Source organism: Rhamphochromis sp. 'chilingali' (assembly GCF_963969265.1).
Source record: "Rhamphochromis sp. 'chilingali' genome assembly, chromosome: 17".
NCBI lineage: Eukaryota > Metazoa > Chordata > Actinopteri > Cichliformes > Cichlidae > Rhamphochromis > Rhamphochromis sp. 'chilingali'.
In genome coordinates this window covers 252,670-270,322 of record NC_137944.1, presented here as the reverse complement: position 1 = coordinate 270,322, position 17,653 = coordinate 252,670, and the positions used below count along the sequence as shown (strand labels likewise).

The window sequence follows — 17,653 nt, the reverse complement described above, 5'->3', positions numbered from 1 at the left end:
ATCTTGCATAAACCCAGTCTTGTTTTGGATTTGAAGGCTACACTGTAACTACCATGTGATGGCCTACGTTCAGCTCTCCAATCTAGTAAACAGCTTCAAAGTTACTGACATGAGTTAAACTCATCCACCTGATTTGTAACTTTAGTTCATTACCTGCTGACTATCAGTGTAGTAAACAAATGTAATGACTCACACAAGCATGAGGAACACCAAACTACTGAACTAGCCAGTTCCCGGACCGCTGACAGTGTGGGTCCACGTTAGGGCAGTACAACCTTGCAGCTGTGCTATGTCCCATTGGACAGATGTACTATAGTGACAGTCCCGTCACCATGGCCTGGATGTCACTACACCCTTTACAGAATTACAAAAAAACCTTCTGATAGGGCAAGACTTGTGTTTTTGTGTCTGTGGAGGTGAACCATTCTCCTGGAGTGATAAAGCTTTTCTCCTTTCTCTTAATTTGTGTGCCCAGAAAATGCCACTAAACCATTCATATTAAAAACACATGATTTACTGTGGCAGTATGTCATGCCTCCACTTCTAAAATACATCTTCAGGAGAGAGGAGGCCTGCCAGACGAGTTAGAGGATGCACGTTTTTAGTTTCTGTGTATAACAGAGGTACAGCACAGCTGGAAAAATACAAACCGTGGTTGGATGACTTACAAACTACTACTATTTTATCTTTAAGGTGATGCCCCTGTGTTTGTGTGTGATCATTTTTTTAAGTTTTAATGTTTTAAGTATATCTTGTAACATTTGCTCAAGTTGTGAATTTATTTAACTAACTACTATCCTAACCTTCCCTTGCAAACCACGCAGACGTTAGATGTAACAACTGAATTTCACATTCCCAGTAACACATTGAAGCCTACAAAGCAGTAGGTCCGACCTCTATGGAGTGTCTAAGAAAACCTGCGGCAACAAGTGAAGACTGGAATGATCAGAGAAAAGTGATTTTGTGAGCTGGAAAGATGTGAGTTTGTCAGGGATTAGACTTCGGCTCGGTTCGGGTCAACTCGGTTCTAAGCCAGTCGACAATCCGGAAGTGTAGTTTTGTGCAATCAAAAGAAAAATGCCATCAACACACATGGGAGGTAGTGGTCTGTGGAGTAAGTGAAGCCCCTGGCTGCAGGGACACAGAGAAGCGCTTCCCTCCGCAAAGTTTCTCCGTGGAGCACAGACCGCTAGCAGTCTGCCCCCTGCTGCGGAGCAGACACTGTAGCCGGCTAACATAGACAGCTGCTGGCGCTGGATACGGGAACGAGGCCGGGAAGATGACTGAACAGGAGGCGGATAAGGTGCAGAAAGTGATACTGGGGCCTCTGTGAACCCACTCAGAAATGTGCTGCTTAATGTCACACCATAAGAAATAAGAGGGTCTCGACTAGCTAACGTCAGCTAGCTCGCCAGCTAGCCGGTTAGTGCTGCAGCTCGATGAGCCTCAGTTCATTTGGAAATGCAAGCCTCGTTTAGCGGGCCAGCACGGCATGAGAGAGGTGAGTGACCCTGGATCCTGCCGCTGCATCCTGTCGTTGACTGGGGCGGCTGTTCAGCTAAAAAGCTGTCATTGTGGCTATTTGGCGTTAGCCGGCTTGCTAACAGCACGTCAGCGCAAGTGAACTGGTTAGCTGGCCGTGAGGATGATCGGTATGTGTGTGATGCTCAGAGACCGCTGTAGAGGGGACAGACACTGGGCACGGCCCTGCCGCATTTAACACGCACCGTGTCCTGTGCTTGAACTCAGCTTCAGCGACACTGGGCATATGAAGCGAACAGTTCAGCGACACAGACGGCTGCTGTGTGCAGAGTGGACGAGTCAGCTGAAAGCAAAACAACAAGTTTGTAGTGTTGGCAAACTAAGAGGCGTCGGCCGCCCTCCCAGTCCTTCCCTGCCAGCCCCCAGTTCACAGGAATCATGTGAGCCGAACACCGGTAAGCCCGGTCCGTGTCCGTTACTTCAGTAGGTTCGTGCCGCAGGCTGCTCTCTGTCATCCTACCAGTCAGCTCCACGTCGGCTGGCGGAGGGAGGAGGGGATTCACCGAGACTTTCAGCTGGTACACTTTGTGACAGGAGCAACAGTTTCTTCTTCTGCTCGGCTCCTCTTGTCGGCTTGAAGCCCTGCATGGCTGAACAGGACCACGACTTCAGGTACAGTTGGCAGTGAGTTTAACTTGCTGGGCTTAGTCTCTCTGACCAGTTTGTGTCTGTCTGTTCTCTCAAATTTGAGGCATTTTTTAATTTCAGTTGAGCTGATGATGTCTGACACTGTCCGGGACTCTTGACCCTTTCTTTAATAAGCTGTCTTTTGCAAATAATCAAGCTGCTTGATATATTAAACAGAGAGAGAGAGAGTCATCTGAGAAGTAGTCTCATGGATATTTAGCATAGGTAAACTTACAGAGATCATTATTATAGGAATCAAAAATACTCATAGCTATCTAATGTCACAGTGCTGTTAAAAGTACCTAGTACATGATTGAAAGCTTCAGATTGCAATGGTGAAGAGTTAGAGAGACAAGCCTTACCTTTAACCCCATTCTCAAGTCCACACAGCATTGAACTCTAAATTGGTTTGTTTTGCATATAGGTGGGCGTCTTTGATCGAGTTTTCCTTAGCAAACTGTTTTCATACACAGGTTCTTGACAGTATTGCAAGAATGAGGCAGAGACATGTCTTGATGCATGTTCAAATCCCCAAAAATGCATTCTGTTCATCTGGACTTAGGAGAAACGTTTCGTCACTCATCCAAGAAGACTGGTGGTTCAGTCCCGGGCGACTCTAGTCTTCAGTCTGCATGTCAAATGTCCCGGGCAAGATACTGAACCCCAAGTTGCTCTCTGATGAAGTATGAATGTTTGTAAAAATATAAATTAGAAAGTGCTTGTGTGAATAGGTGAATAAGAACCGTTGTATAAAGTACTTTGGCTGCTCGAGTGTAGTAGAAAAGCACTATATTAGAACCAGTCTACTCCATTACAGGCTGGTTTTCAGCTCTAGTCCCAGGCAGATGGACAATTTTTAAAAAGCTATAAACACAAATGTATTTAACAATGGCTTAATCACTGTTACAGATAATCACAACTAATATATATTGCTGTACAATGTTAACATTTAAGAGATTAAAATGCAGTTTGAAAGAGAATTAGTACTAACTAGCTGGCAGCCAAAATCAACTTTTAATCTTGATCCAGCTGTCTCCAGCTGTTGTGTTCTCACGCTTACCTCGGTCATAAAAAGTTAGGGTTGCTGTGCATGTTTGAAAATTGTTGTATTGCTTTATACAGTTAAAGCAAAACTAAATTGAAATGAAATAAATATAAATGTTACTGAAGGAAATAAGATAAGTGAAACATGAGAGAAGTTTACATTAGTCAATTAATATACTCATTTTCCAATTTCATGAGAGATTTGCATGAATAGTTTATATATTTCCAGAACACGTTTTACATCAAGTATTCTTTGCACAGTTTGATATTACACCTCTCATTTTATTGTCACTACAATATAATCTAACATTCATCTTTTTCCATTTAAAGTTGCCATACATATAAGACCAAGCGCCTCAAGGTGCTTTACATTGTAGTGCAAAAACCTACAGTACTGTAAAGTATAATCCCCAAATATTGTGAGAGTATTTTAAGCTCTATAGAGGGCTGTCACTGCATTCTGTCATGTTTTTATATGCCACGTAGCTGACATCTATCACTATAGCCGTCTTACTCTGCTTGTTCATCGCTACTATTTCTGGTTGGTTAGCCACCACCAATTTTTCCGTCTGTATCTGGAAGTCCCACAGGATCTTAGCTCAGTCATTCTCGACCACCCTAGGGGGCGTCTCCCATTTTGACCTCGGGACCTCCAGGGGTTTCCATGCTTCTGACACTCACTAGTTCCCAGCCTCCTTCCTTCCGCCTAGCACACAGTCTCAGGGTTCTGGACTTGGGGTGAAACTCTGTATGGAGGAGGAGCTTTCTTGTCTTGATGTTAGTAGCTTCTATCTCCTCCTTTGGCCAGGATATTATCCCAGCAGGGGTACCTGATCATGGGCAGGGCGTAGGTGTTGATAGCCCAGATTTTGTCCTTCCCATTCAGCTGACTCCTCAGGACTTGCCTTACTCTCTGCCTGTGGGATTCACAGGTACTTGTAGCTGTCCTCAACGTCTGCAATGTTGCCTTCTGGTAGGGCTGTCCCCTTACTTCTGACTACCTTCCCTCTCTTTGTTACCATCTTCTCCAGTCTGAATGACATTCCGATGTCATTGCTGGTAGATCCTGGTGGTGTGGATCAGTGATCATTCACTCCTGGCATACATCTTGATGTCAACCATATAGACGAGGTGGCTGATGATGGTGGCTTGCTCCATTCCGTAGTCGGTATCCGTAGCCAGTCTTGTCAGTTATCTCACTGAGAGGGTTCAGGCCTAGGATTTGACAGGACAAAGCATTTGATGGTTACTTGTGCTATTGGCTTGAAGTTGGCTTCTAGTGTTGTTCGCAACATCCCCATTGAGTTCCTGATGAAGCATCCTGTCATAGACTTTCCCGGGGAGGCTAATGAGCGTGATCCCCATCATAGTTGGAGCACACCCTCAGGTCCCCCTTCTTGAAGATGGGAACCACTACCCCGGTCTGCCAATTCAGAGGTACCACCCCAGATCTCAACGCAACATTGCAAAGACATGTCAACCGAAACCTTACAACATCCAGAGCCATGAGGACCTCAGGGTGAACCTTATCCACCCCATGGGCCATGCCACCATGGTGTTGTTTAACTGCCTCAGTGACCTTACCCCGAGTAATGCTTAGGTCATCCCCAGACTCTGCTTCCCTAACCCTATCCCACTGAGACGTCTTAATCCTACGGAAGACGTCCTCCGAGTATTCCAACCCCCGACAATATCATCAGTTGAAGTCAGCAGCACTTCACCCGCGCTGTACACATTGTCGGTAGAGCACCGCTTTCCAAAGTTGTTTTTCCATGGCTTCACCAAACTCCCACCTGAATTTTTGTTTCAGCCATTGTGTGGCTTGGTCTGCCAGTGTCACGGTCTGCGGGGCAGACCATAGAGGTGTGGGGAAGATAGGACCCAAAACGCAGGACTCTTCACCGCAATGGTGCGTTTATTGACAGTGTAGGAGAAATAACAATAAATCCCCGTGTGCTCCCTTGACTCCCGTGCAGTGTCTTCTCCCAAAATCCGTGTCTTGGTGCTCTCCGCTCCCGTGTTTTCGCAATCCCCGTGCTCACTACCCTCCTGTTTCCACGCTCCTCCTGGGGGAAAGAATACCAGAGGCAGCCGTCAAGAAACATGCTCTTGCAGGTATGCACACACTGATTTAAACCTTAGTCAAGACACTGACGTGGAGTCTTATGCAACAATCCAGCGTCGAGGAGCGCTCAGCCAAACTGTTAAATAGCTCCCCGACGAGGCTTGATCGACTTCAGGTGTGTGCGCTTCTCCTCAGGTGTGGCCAGGCTCCTGACTGCCACGCCCAACAGGGCTGAAGAACAGGTGCTTTGCCACACCCACCTACACACAAACATAAGGAAACAGAGGACAGAAGCACCAAAAATACACATGTCCATGCTTATTCACAGACTGTGGGTCCTTCAGACCCAGGTCCGTGACAGTCAGTACCCATCGGCTGCCTCCAATGTCCCAAAGGCTAATCAAGCTCAATAGGAGTCCTTTTTCAGCCTGATGCCTCCTTTCACCTCCAGTGTCCAGCAGCTGGTTCGGGGGTTACTACCACGACAAGCACCAACCACCTTGCAGCCACAGTTCAGTGCAGCAGTCTCAGTCCATTTGGACTCAATGTCCCCAGTCTCACTCGGAATATTGTTGAAGCTCTGCTAGAAGTGAGAGTTGTACACTGGGACCTCTGTTAGGTGTTCCCAGTGTACCCTCACTATACATTTTGGGGCACCAGGTCTGTCCAGCATACTCCCCCTGCCACCTGATCCCAAAGACAGGACTCCAAGAAGCCCGAGTACTCTGAACTGTTGTTTGGCGCATAAGTGCAGACGACAGTCAAGACCCGTTCCCTGATCCAGAGGCGCAGGGAACAAACCTTTTCATTCTCTGGGAAAAACCCCCAATGTAAAGGCATCAAGCCGAGGGGATGCCAGGATACCCACCCCAGCTTGCTGCTTCTCACCAAGGGCAAGTCCATGCTGGGGCCGAGTTCAGCCCTGCTTCTGGAGACTGGTTCCAGAGCCTAAGCTGTGCATTGAAGTAAACTCGACTGTGTCTAGCCAGTACCTCTCAATGTCATGCACTAGCTCAGGCTCCTTCCCCATCAGACGGGTGACGTCCCCATTTCCAGCCTCGGTAGCCAGGAATCGATCCTCCAGGGTCCCTGCCCTTGGTTGCTGCTTGACACACACAATACACCCAACCTCTACGGGAACACCCAACCGTTCAATCATAAAGAATCAAACAATAAATGACAGTTTAAGAAACCGGTCTTCAGTAACTATAGTGTTTTTTTCATCTTGAAAATCAGTATTGCTCATCCAATCATCCAGTATAATATAAAGTGAATAGAAGAGTCTGTTGTGTTGTACTGTGGTAAGTTTGGATCTGTTGACAGAGTGCACATGGCCACTAACCATAACCATTTCTCACTCTGCAGGCATGACACTACACTTTAACTTGTTTGGCTGGAACAAATGTGGGGTAAACTGAGAATGTGACAGTAATGGGTAGCACCTTTATCTACCCACCTCTCTGCTACCTTAGAGAACTGGCTTCATCCTGTCAGAGCACAGGCTTATGTTTGTCAGTGCTAATTGGTTTAGGTGTTTCTAATGCTAAGAAGTGACCTTCATCCGCTCGCTCACTTACTAAATTTATTCCTCTGTTACTTTGAAATAACAGAGAAAGCTTGTCAACATTCAGGTTTATTGGACTGGACATTTAGTTTTAGATGTCTTTAATTTATGAATACTGTTGGTGTCCAGTTGAAGTTGTGTACAGGTCAGTTTCACATGTTGACTAAAACATCAGCCAGAACCTCGGTGTGACCACTCTGTCCTGCCAGAGGCCTTTACTATCAGTTCTTACCGGGGTATATCACCATGATAACGTGCTGCAATCCTCATCTTCCCTGGAGCAAGCTGTGTTCCAGGTTAGAGATCAACAGGCATGAAATCACTGCCTACTGACAAGTGAAGTCTACGGAAAATAGCATCACCATTCCTGGAAGATCCCTCACACCTCTGCAAACTGAGTAGTCTAAGGTTTTCTGATTTAAGTCACCTTAAAACTACATGATTGTGTCCTTTGCTCATATTGCAAGAATCTAAAAGAAGAGCTTGTTTTGAAGGGTTTTTTTCCCCACTAGGGCAGGGCAATATGGCCAAAAATATTTATCACGATATATTTGAAAATTTACCATAACAATATAATTGACGATATAATTGACACTAGACAAAATACTTTACAACTCCACTACTTTATTAGTGCAAAGAAACCCCATCAATGTATTTTCACTTAAACAAGCAGCTGTTTTTATGTGCATTACAAAAATTGTGCTTTGGTGTGTATCTGACGGACAAAAGCGGGGTCAGTTCCTCAACCCTGGAAGTTGCAGCATTTTTACAAACCAATTCTGGTTCATCTGTTTCATTCAAAGATCCACTTTCGCTCTTCTCATTCTCCGTCGCCGCCATGCTTTTTCCGCCATGTGCGTATGAAAGCAAAGGCACTGCGCATGCCCGTTTTACCCATATTCTATTGTGATATTTCATTTTCTTATCATTGCCTAACGTTATACCGGTATTACCGTGAACGATATGATATGACCCAACCCTATTTCCCACCATCTTCCTGTATCCTCAGCAGTGACACCAACCCTCTGCATGCCCTAGTTGACTCTTCCGCTGGGCGAGGAATGGTCTTGATCTTGTTGTGGGTTTAACTGACAGTATAGCTGCTTTTGTTTTACAGAGACACATATACAGTACACTTATGAAATTCTCAAATGACCTACAGTCACCAAGCTGAATGTTTCCCTTCTCTTTTTTTCAGGATGGTGGAAGGATAACATTCAAGGAGTTGCACTCCCTCCACCCAAAGTGACCTGTCTTCTCCTTTTGTCCACTTTCACCTGCAGTCCATTTTGTTAGCTGCAAGCTTGCTGACCTGACCTTATGGGATTTCATAGACTGCATGTATTCCACAGTAACATCATATAAATTCCTTTTAAATTAGACATTCCTATAGCAGACACCCTCCTGACTGAAGGACAGAATGAAATAAGTACAGAATGGTGGGATATTAACTCCCTGCACATCCAAAATAGTCACCTTGGTCTGTAGGATTCATACTGGTATCGCTTGTTCCTTATCAACCCCACCCCTTTTCTAGTGTTATTGGGCCATGGTTCGCAAGAAAAGCTCTTTTATACTATGCGGTGCTTTCCTGTTTGTCGCCTGGAATGCTTTGCTTCTACTTTACCTTTGGGGTCGCCCTCCCATGGGCCACCTAGGAGAAGGCGGTGGAGCTGAACCAGGAGGAAAGGAGGAGTGGGGCATGGTCAGAGGTAAAGGAGGTCAAGTTAACCTTGCTGGGGAGGTCATCCGACTGGCCGAGGAGGTTGAAATTCAACTTGACACCCAGAAAAAGCTATTAAAGCAAATTGAAAGTCACAGGGCGGTGTGGGCTCGGCAGAAGGAGATTGGGAAAAAGCAAACTGATAATATCAAAGAAGTAAATCAGATTGTTGCCCAGCAGCAGAATAATCCAGTTCCTCTCATAAATGATGTGTATGTTGGGGACCAAGGTGAAATAAAACACACACAGAGGTCTGTTGCTACAGTAGCTGCAGGCTCCAATATAGAACGGCATCAGGCCACTGATGTAAAGGAAGAGGTTGCTGAGGACAATAAAGTAACAGCTTCTGTTTCTGGTCCACAAGTCATCATTCCCATTCTGGTTATTGCCTGTGACAGAGTGACAGTAAAGCGGAGTCTTGACAAACTGATACAGTACCGCCCTTCTCAAGAACTGTATCCAATCATCGTCAGCCAAGACTGCGGCCATGCTGAGACGGCTCGTGTGATTGGCTCATACGGAGAAAAAGTAACGCACATAAGCCAACCAGACCTGTCGGACATCAGAGTCCGGCCAGAACACAGGAAGTTCCAGGGGTACTACAAAATCGCCCGACATTACCGCTGGGCACTCAACCAAGTATTTCACACATTCTCGCAGTCTACTGTGGTCATTGTGGAGGATGACTTGGAGGTGAGTGCTCTCAGACATCCACATTATTGTCATGGTATTGATGATGGGTGTTTTGATGCATGCTCAGTCATCCAGGTAAGTAAATCTCCAAAAGTTGATTCTGTTCATCTGGACGTAGCGTTTGGGGGAGAAACGTTTCGTCATCATCAGGTGACGTCTTCAGTCTCAGCTGACTGCAGGTTTCAATCTTATAAACAGCACATCTGCATAATGACTGAAATCAGCCCACTGAAGGAACAATGGGCTGGGAGGTCAGTTCCTTAATCTTAATTATGCAAATTCTCATTGATCAACAGCCACTGACCTGTAGGTGTAAATAGACTGCAGAGTCCTGGCAAGCGGATGGTACAACACAGGAGAGCCACCTCGTCAGGCCAGGACTCTGCAGTCTATGCACACCTACAGGCCAGTGGACACTTTCAATGATGAGGATGTAACATCCTGGACAGGGAGGAGCGCTGGTTTGAGGGCGGAGTCAAGGAGGCCATTTACGTGAAAAGGGAAAGACCATCTCTGAATGGAGGAGGGGCCTAAGGGTGCATCTGTCACCATCTTACAATGCTGTGATTGCAGCCATTCCCCAACTCCATGTTAATGGTGCTCATGGACATTGATCAGTGGGTTTTGGTCAGTGGTTGTTGATCAATGAGAGTTTGCATAATTAAGATTAAGGAACTGACCTCCCAGCCCATTGTTCCTTCAGTGGGCTGGTTTCAGTCATTATGCAGATGTGCTGTTTATAAGTATTTAGTATTAGTATTTTTAGTATTTATTTATTTATTGTCATTGTCAAGAACAATGAAATTGCGTTTGGGGCTTCCATACAACCCAAAAAAAAGAAGAAAATAATAAATACCCCTTAAAACCCAAGTGTACATATTTAACCCAGTGTGACTCCAATGCAATAAGACAATCCTTAGCAATAATGTTCGTAGAAATTCAGACAAAGACCTGAGAAACATGACAAAATACAACAATGCAACCCATTCAATATTATTGTACTGTGAGATATGATATCAGATATGATAGTTATCTATTTAAGAAAGAGGGGGGGGCAGGAGGGGGAAGAGAATAAAGATATGATGCACCAATGCAGACCAGTTCATTGCTATTAAGAAGTTGGATATGGTTATTGTCCGTGAGAGGGGGGCAGAGAGTTCAGGAGCCTCACAGCCTGTGGATACAGGCTGTTGGCCAGTCTGGATGTTCTGGCCTGTATAGACCTGTACCTTCTCCCTGAGGGCAGCAGATGGAAAAGGTGGCGCGCAGGGTGATGTTGGTCCCGCAGGATACTTATAAGATTGAAACCTGCAGTCAGCTGAGACTGAAGACGTCACCTGATGATGACGAAACGTTTCTCCCATAAAACGCTATGTCCAGATGAACAGAATCAACTTTTGAAGATGATGAGTGTTATTTTGCTGTCATTGTATCATTTTAGCAGCAAAGACTTCAGTAGACTTGTCATCCTCTTTTGGCTAGTCCCTTTATTAGGGGTCACCACAGTGAATGATCTGTGGCATATGCTAGTTATAACCGTGGTCGCACCCCAAAACCCATATTTGATTTAAATGTGACAGATAAAAGCGTTTCATCCTTGTGCACTTCTGAGCAGCTTATAGAGCATCTACTGTGTACATTTTACATAGTGTCTCGACCTTTTTGGAATCGAGGGTTATATTTACATGACTACTCAGAACCTCAGGTGGGAAACAACTTGGTATATCCTATATCTAATGTTGTTCCTTTACATTTTTACTGGTGCCACTTGTGCCTAATTGAATTTGTTCTCCATAAGCACACAGTGGTCTAAGTATGACTGCACTTAAATGATTCAGAGAGTTTCTGTATAGAAGAGTGATCTAAAATCTCTCCTGAGATGTGTGTAGACCTGGTGACCAACTACAAGGAACGTCTTACCGCTGTGGTGCCAACAAGGGATTCTCCCTCAAGCGTTAAGTCATGTTTGCTTGGGGATCAAATGCTTATTTCACTCAATGGCCTGCAACTTATTTGATGGCTTTTATGTCATTTTTGGTTGATATTCTGCCTCTCTCCGGTAAAAGTGAAACTACCATAGAAATTTCAGACTGTTCTACAGAATTATTACCAGCTCTGCGCATGCTGTTGATCCGTGGAGTGTTCTCAGTTTTTCACACATTGTTTTTGCATTTTGGTTCAGTTTTAGTTAAATAAATCATGACACTATGTAGTATGTCGTGGTATGTGTTGTTGTCCATTTCAGGTTGTATTTATCCAATCGTAAGGCCTGCTAAGAACTTCTTTCTTAAGAACTGACCGCTTTAAAGTACAAATCCGTTCTGAAGTAAAAAGCTTCGTGTGACACAGAAAAGTTGTGGTAAAAAGAGGCTCTGCAGTTACAGCAGTATAAAGTAATTTCAGCCAGCAGCTCTGGAGAAACTGAGCCCTGGGGAAAAATCTGGCTTTACTTATGTAGCTGGTATCTACCAGTTTGCTCTTTTCATGTTTCAGGCAGGTCGTGGAATGAGTCTGTTCTTTGCTGAATGCTTTGTCTTTAAGAATAAAGAGTTTAAGTGAATGGATCTTTTACACTTGGTGTAACACACCACTGGATTACTACACACTGTATGTGCGGAAGCTATCGTTCAGATTTTAGTGTTTTGTGAACTTTTCTGTTTAATAATAGACCTCAGAGGTGAATATGAATGATCAGGAATGATGCTGTGGTCCCAGGCTGGTCTCAAAGCAGAGACCCTTGTTCCTCTACGACTCCCCCCATTAAAATCTGCTTTAGTTGTTTTGTGGGGGAAACTATTTACATAACAAGCATGTGATGTCTGAGGCAGCCCAGTTACTGATCTTTGTACATGGGATAGGGAAAGAGTTGGAGATTAAGGTGGAACTGGGACTGGAAGATCACGGACGCAGCTGCATGCTCCGATAGGTTGGGGCTGAAATGGGACAAAAAGGGAATGTTTATTCATTGATTAATTAAATTGTTGGTGTTTTTACTATTTTTATTTTTTATTTTCATTGTCTAACTGCAATATCTGCCAATAACACCAGAAGAGAGAGAATTATTATTGAACTATTAATGCTGAGTTTAACTTACTGGTGCAGCCCTCCACAACAGTTTGTTTTCCTCTCATGTAGCCCCTTGGGAAAATTCATTACCCAGTCCTCTAAATTAATAGTTGGTAATTAATAACAGCTAGTGTGTTTGATCCCTACCCTAGGTCAAGTCAAGTGGCTTTATTGTCCTTTCAACCATGTACAGTGGTACAGCACAGAGTGAGGCGAGACAGCGTTCCTCTAAGATGAAGGTGCTATATATAACAGACAATCAGCACAGGACTACAGAAAGTGCAAGTGTGCAAAAATTACAAAACCAGTGCAACACCAGACAGGACAGAACGATGCAGACACGCAACAGTCCAACAGGAAAGTGCAACAACCACAGTGGGTTGTGCAAAAAGACTGAGCATTGTGCAAAAGGTAACTGTGTGTGTGTGTGTGTCAGTCAGTCCAGTCACTGAGTGTTCGAGAGTCTGACGGCCTGGGGGAAGAAACTGTTCCACAGTTTGGCAGTGAGGGGCAGGATGCTCTGGTACCTCTTTCCAGAAGGCAGCAGGTGAAGAGTGTTTGTGAGGGGTGTGAGGGGTCCTCCACAATGCTGGTGGCTCTGCGGATGCAGTGGGTGTTATACGTGTCCGTGATGGAGGGAAGAGAGGCTCCAGTGATCTTCTCGGCTGTTCTCACTATCACATTGTACGGTATTGCAATCTGATACGGTGCACTTACCATACCAGGCAGTGATGCAGCTGCTCAGGATGCTCTCGCTGGTCTCTCTGTAGAAGGTGGTGAGAATGGATGGAAGGAGATGGGCTTTTCATGTTGAGGGACCAGGAGAGGTTCTCCGGCAGGTGGACACCAAGGAATTTGGTGCTCTTGACGACCTCCACAGAGGATCCAATGATGTTAAGTGGGCAGTGATCTCTCCGTGCTCTCATGAAGTCAACAATCCTGTCTTTTGTTTTGTCCACATTCAGAGACAGATTGTTGACTCTACACCAGTCTGTTAGCTGTTGCACCTCCTCTCTGTATGCTGACTCGTCGTTCTTGCTTCAGTTTTCTAATTAGGTGCTGAGGAATGATTGTGCTGAATGCTGAACTGAAGTCTATGAAACGCATTTGTACATATGTGTCCTTAATGTCTCCATGGTGTGCATTATGCACATACCAACCCAACAGACAGGCACACCTCTACTGCATGAATATCACGAAAGTGACCAGTATAGGTAAGGTACATCATGCCAGGATCAAGTCTTCTGTCACGGAGCAATCAAACCTTTGATATTCGGCTGCAGGTAGCCTCGTTCTACTAAACACTAATCAGAATGCTTCATCTTGAATAAACTGAACGTTCATCAGTTTAGGTTTTGTTTTTTTTTTAGTTTTTTGTAGAATTATTAAGGACCTCATGTAGGACATTCAAGCATGAGAAATTATGCAAGAATTACAATCAAAAAGTTCTAGGACTGCAACCATGAAAATCAACTGATTTAAGAAGTCACAGAAATCAGTCCTGAAGTGAACATCAAGAACATCAAGATCTTCTCAGATGGCAAAGCAAAAAGTGAACGCTCGACTTCCGAAAAAACAATTAACATGGAGGAAGGGAAAATGTAAATGTCACATGTTGCATGCAAACTACAAACCAATAACAGCATTTGTAGGGTAACGCTGGGAATGAAAATGATGGGACTCAGCTCCCTGCTTCAGCTTTTGTCTGCTGTATTTGTTGGCTTGTTTATGCTACAGTACTTTCACAAATATGAATCTACAAAGCCAGAACATGCGCTGTCGTACACTAGAATACTCCTTTCAGGCCCGTTCGTTTTGTGGTGAGCAAACATTTAAATGGTTTCAGGTTGAACAGTAGTAGTTGTTGTTGGCTAACAGACTAGAAGAACAAAGGACATTTGGATTGGCATCTTGTCTGTGACCATCAGAGAAGAACAGATAGTAAAACAATGTCTAATAAATAGGTAAATAATACCTGGATCGTTACACTTGAGGCAGTGATTATGTGTTTGAAGCAGCAGAATTACTCTTCATCTGTCTCCTCTCTTTCAGGTCGCACCTGACTTCTTCGAGTATTTCCGAGCCCTGTATCCAATCTTGCGTTCTGACCCAACCCTGTGGTGCGTTTCTGCCTGGAACGATAATGGCAGAGACGCCTTGGTGGATTCGTCCAAAGCTGATCTCCTCTACAGGACAGACTTCTTCCCTGGTCTGGGCTGGATGCTGCTGAAAGAGATGTGGGATGAACTGGAGCCCAAATGGCCATCGGCCTTCTGGGACGACTGGATGCGTCAGCCGGAACAGCGCAACGGCCGCTCCTGCATTCGGCCAGAAATCTCTCGGACTATCACCTTTGGCCGGAAAGGTGTGAGCTTAGGTCAATTCTTTGACCAGTACCTTCGTTATATTAAGCTAAACACTGAATTTGTGCCTTTTACCAAACTGGATTTGTCTTATTTGCTAAAAGAGAAGTATGAGGAAAAGTTTAAAGAGGTTTATAGCGCCCCACTGGTAAAGATTGAGGATCTGCAACAAGGGGGCAGTTTAAGAGGACCTGGGCCGTACAGGGTGCAGTACTCCACCAGGGACAGTTTTAAAGTCTTTGCTCGAAATCTGGGAGTAATGGATGACTTAAAATCAGGAGTTCCTCGTACAGGTTATAGAGGTGTGGTCAGCTTCCTGTACCGTGGTCGAAGGGTGTTCTTAGCTCCACCAGAGGGCTGGTCGCAGTATGACACCAGCTGGAGCTGAGAGACCCAGACGCGGTCCAAATGGTGTTGAAGAGGGGACAGAGCCTTAATCAGAGGAACACCCTCTCAGACCAAAGAATACGGTGGACGCAGGAGTTCAAAGTTAAACGTGGAGCTGGAAGGCCGAGCTTCTAAAACTGACGCTCATTGAGGATCGGCACGTGTGGGCCACACAGACTTCAGAGCGGTCCCACTTTGGCTGAAGCCATTCCATCCTTAAACTAAACGGCTGCTGTCGGCGTGCCTTGCTTTCTGGGCTCATTTTGTTTGGTGTATTCTCTCTTCTTGTGACAAACTGGCCAAATATAGACTTGACATCACTTTCAGATGTTTGCAGCAGCTACTGGTAATCATGTCATTATCAACAGTGTGAGTGATGGTACACTGCAGTGGAGCCTGACAGGTATTGGATCAATGCAGTTTTGTTTTTTGGTGGGTCTTAGTTTTGGCTAGTCTGTGATGCAGAAAGAGTAAGCACTCTGCTAGATAAACTATGATAACACATTTGTAATGACTCCCCGAGCATTTTGCTATGAACATCATCAATTTGCACATACTAGACAAAAAGTAAGCAGATACTGTGAAATCCTAGAATCAGTCAGACTCTGCACTGAAAGCACACTAATCACCGTTCACACCTGGGAGAAAGAAGTGTCCTATGTAACACCTTATCCACCTCTTGGCTTCTGTAACGCTTGTAGAAGGCATCACGCATTAGATTGTATATAAAAGATGGACACACTGAAGCCTCGAGCTGACCATTTTAAACATCAGCTGAACAAAGTGAGGGGTCAATCTGACTGTGCAGTGTTTCCCTCCGCCTTCCTACAGCTCACAGATGTGACTACAGAGACAAAAGCAGGGAAAAATGATTTGTGACCATGAACCGATTGAAGTAAATAAACACAGCTTCAATTGTTTTTACTTCTTTCCCCTTGATTTCTGGGCTGGAGATCTTGCTGAGAAACTGAGGACCAATGCAGGCTCATGTGAAAATCAAAAGGTAACCCAACAAGTAAAGCATGCTGTGATTTATCCTCCTCAGAATCATCAGGAAGGTTTTTACTGAGTCCTTAAATCAAGAAAGAGGTTTTTCAAGTTTTTGTGCAGCTGCCCCCTGCTGGCCTTTGGAAAGAATGCAGGCAACACGTGCATCTTTTATATACAGTCTGTGGTAGTAAACAGGCCATTTTCAAAGTTTAGGGAGATCAGAACGGTAGGTTGGATTGAGGACTAACTGACAACAGTGCAGTACTTGCTTTACTGTCTCTCAGTCACGAGGCACAACATTTTTTACTCATGAGTGCTACAAATACAGAGGTGTGGATGCCAAATAACCAGATGTAGTCTGAATAAGGTCTGACGTCTAATAACAGTAATAATAGGTTTCAGATATAAAACAAGTGTACACCTGAATCTACTAAATATTGTTTCCACAAAGAATGAAGCTCTGGTGAGAAACCGCTGTTTTAGTGAGGAGGTGACATTGTTAGAAGCATTTACACGGGACAAACAGCAGGTGCGTGAGTGCACGAAGTCTTCACTATCAAACCAACATAGGCAACGAGACTCCACAGAGCCCGTCATCCTGTCGAACTCTGATGAACTTGTGTGAATAATGTTAAAGTGTAGTTTGAGAAGAAAGTGATACCTGCCCACAAACCATCACGTAGGTTAGTCTGTGGGGATGGTTAGTGGCTTTCCTGGTTCAGAAAGCTGCTTAAAAATAGAGCTCTAGTCCTGCTCGAGCAGACGTCTAATCTTAAAAAGAAAAACTTTGAAAACCTGTCACTCCAGTGTGAATCACAGCCATGCTTTACTGAAAAACTACATTTCAGAGGGTTACAGTATTTTTCCAACACGCTCCCTTCAGGTGTGTCAAGCTGTAGGTTTATGAAGGACGTAAAGCTGCAAATTAACTTCAAATTTCACTGACATCATGATCGCCCTCATCATGAAACAGCAACCAGTGTTTGATAGTTTCTGCAACAGGAGGTCTGTGAGGTAGCTACAGATGATTATCACTGTACTGTAATTAGCTTTGGGAGATTATCTACATGATTGACTGATACCCACTTCTGTATGGTGATGTGTAAAACCACTGCCTGATGTTTATAACTTTATTACATTACAAATAAAATCCACTATTTTGATATTTGTCCATATATTGAAGGAAATTTTCAGTTCTCATATCCATGGGTGTCCACAGTGATCACTCCTTAGTTGGAGCGTAATAGCTGCACTGACTGAAGATCACACTAAAAAGCACACAGGGCACTACACCCTATGTGACCAGACCACGTCTAAAGAATGAAAAAAATACAGACATTATTGTGTGTTGTGCCAAACGAGCTGTGATGAGACGTCTTCGTTCAGCTTCCTCAGTTATTCAGTTGATTCATGGAGTTAAGGTGGCCGACGCGCTGTGAAAAAACCTTTGCATGCAGGACTGTCAGATACTCAAATTTAAAAGGTGCTGTTCACAAGTATACATGGTCCAAGATGTTGTCTTCAACAAGGCTTGGATTTAAAAACAAATATACAACAGATCATACTAACATGTTGAAAGTAAAATCACA

At 44.4% G+C, this 17,653-nt stretch overlaps 1 protein-coding gene across 3 annotated transcripts; it reads left to right on the top strand.

Moving 5' to 3' along the window:
- Positions 1-913: 913 nt before the first annotated feature.
- Positions 914-17,227, top strand: mgat1b (alpha-1,3-mannosyl-glycoprotein 2-beta-N-acetylglucosaminyltransferase b). 3 transcript variants are annotated; one of them, XM_080862570.1, is made up of 3 exons: positions 914-1,303; positions 8,041-9,258; positions 14,377-17,227. In XM_080862570.1, the coding sequence occupies exons 2-3, from the start codon at positions 8,392-8,394 to the stop codon at positions 15,073-15,075; spliced, it is 1,566 nt and encodes a 521-aa protein (XP_080718696.1). In that variant the 5' UTR covers positions 914-1,303; positions 8,041-8,391; the 3' UTR covers positions 15,076-17,227. The 3 variants fall into 3 exon arrangements, with proteins under 3 accessions (XP_080718696.1, XP_080718695.1, XP_080718694.1); XM_080862569.1 differs by having other exon boundaries at positions 914-1,501; XM_080862568.1 differs by having other exon boundaries at positions 914-2,154.
- Positions 17,228-17,653: the final 426 nt, after the last annotated feature.

Coding starts and splice junctions, on each gene's coding strand:
- mgat1b (XM_080862570.1), top strand. CDS start 8,392: ATGGTTCGCAAGAAAAGCTCTTTTATACTATGCGGTGCTTTCCTGTTT. Junction 9,259..14,376: donor TTGTGGAGGATGACTTGGAG/GTGAGTGCTCTC, acceptor CCTCTCTTTCAG/GTCGCACCTGACTTCTTCGA.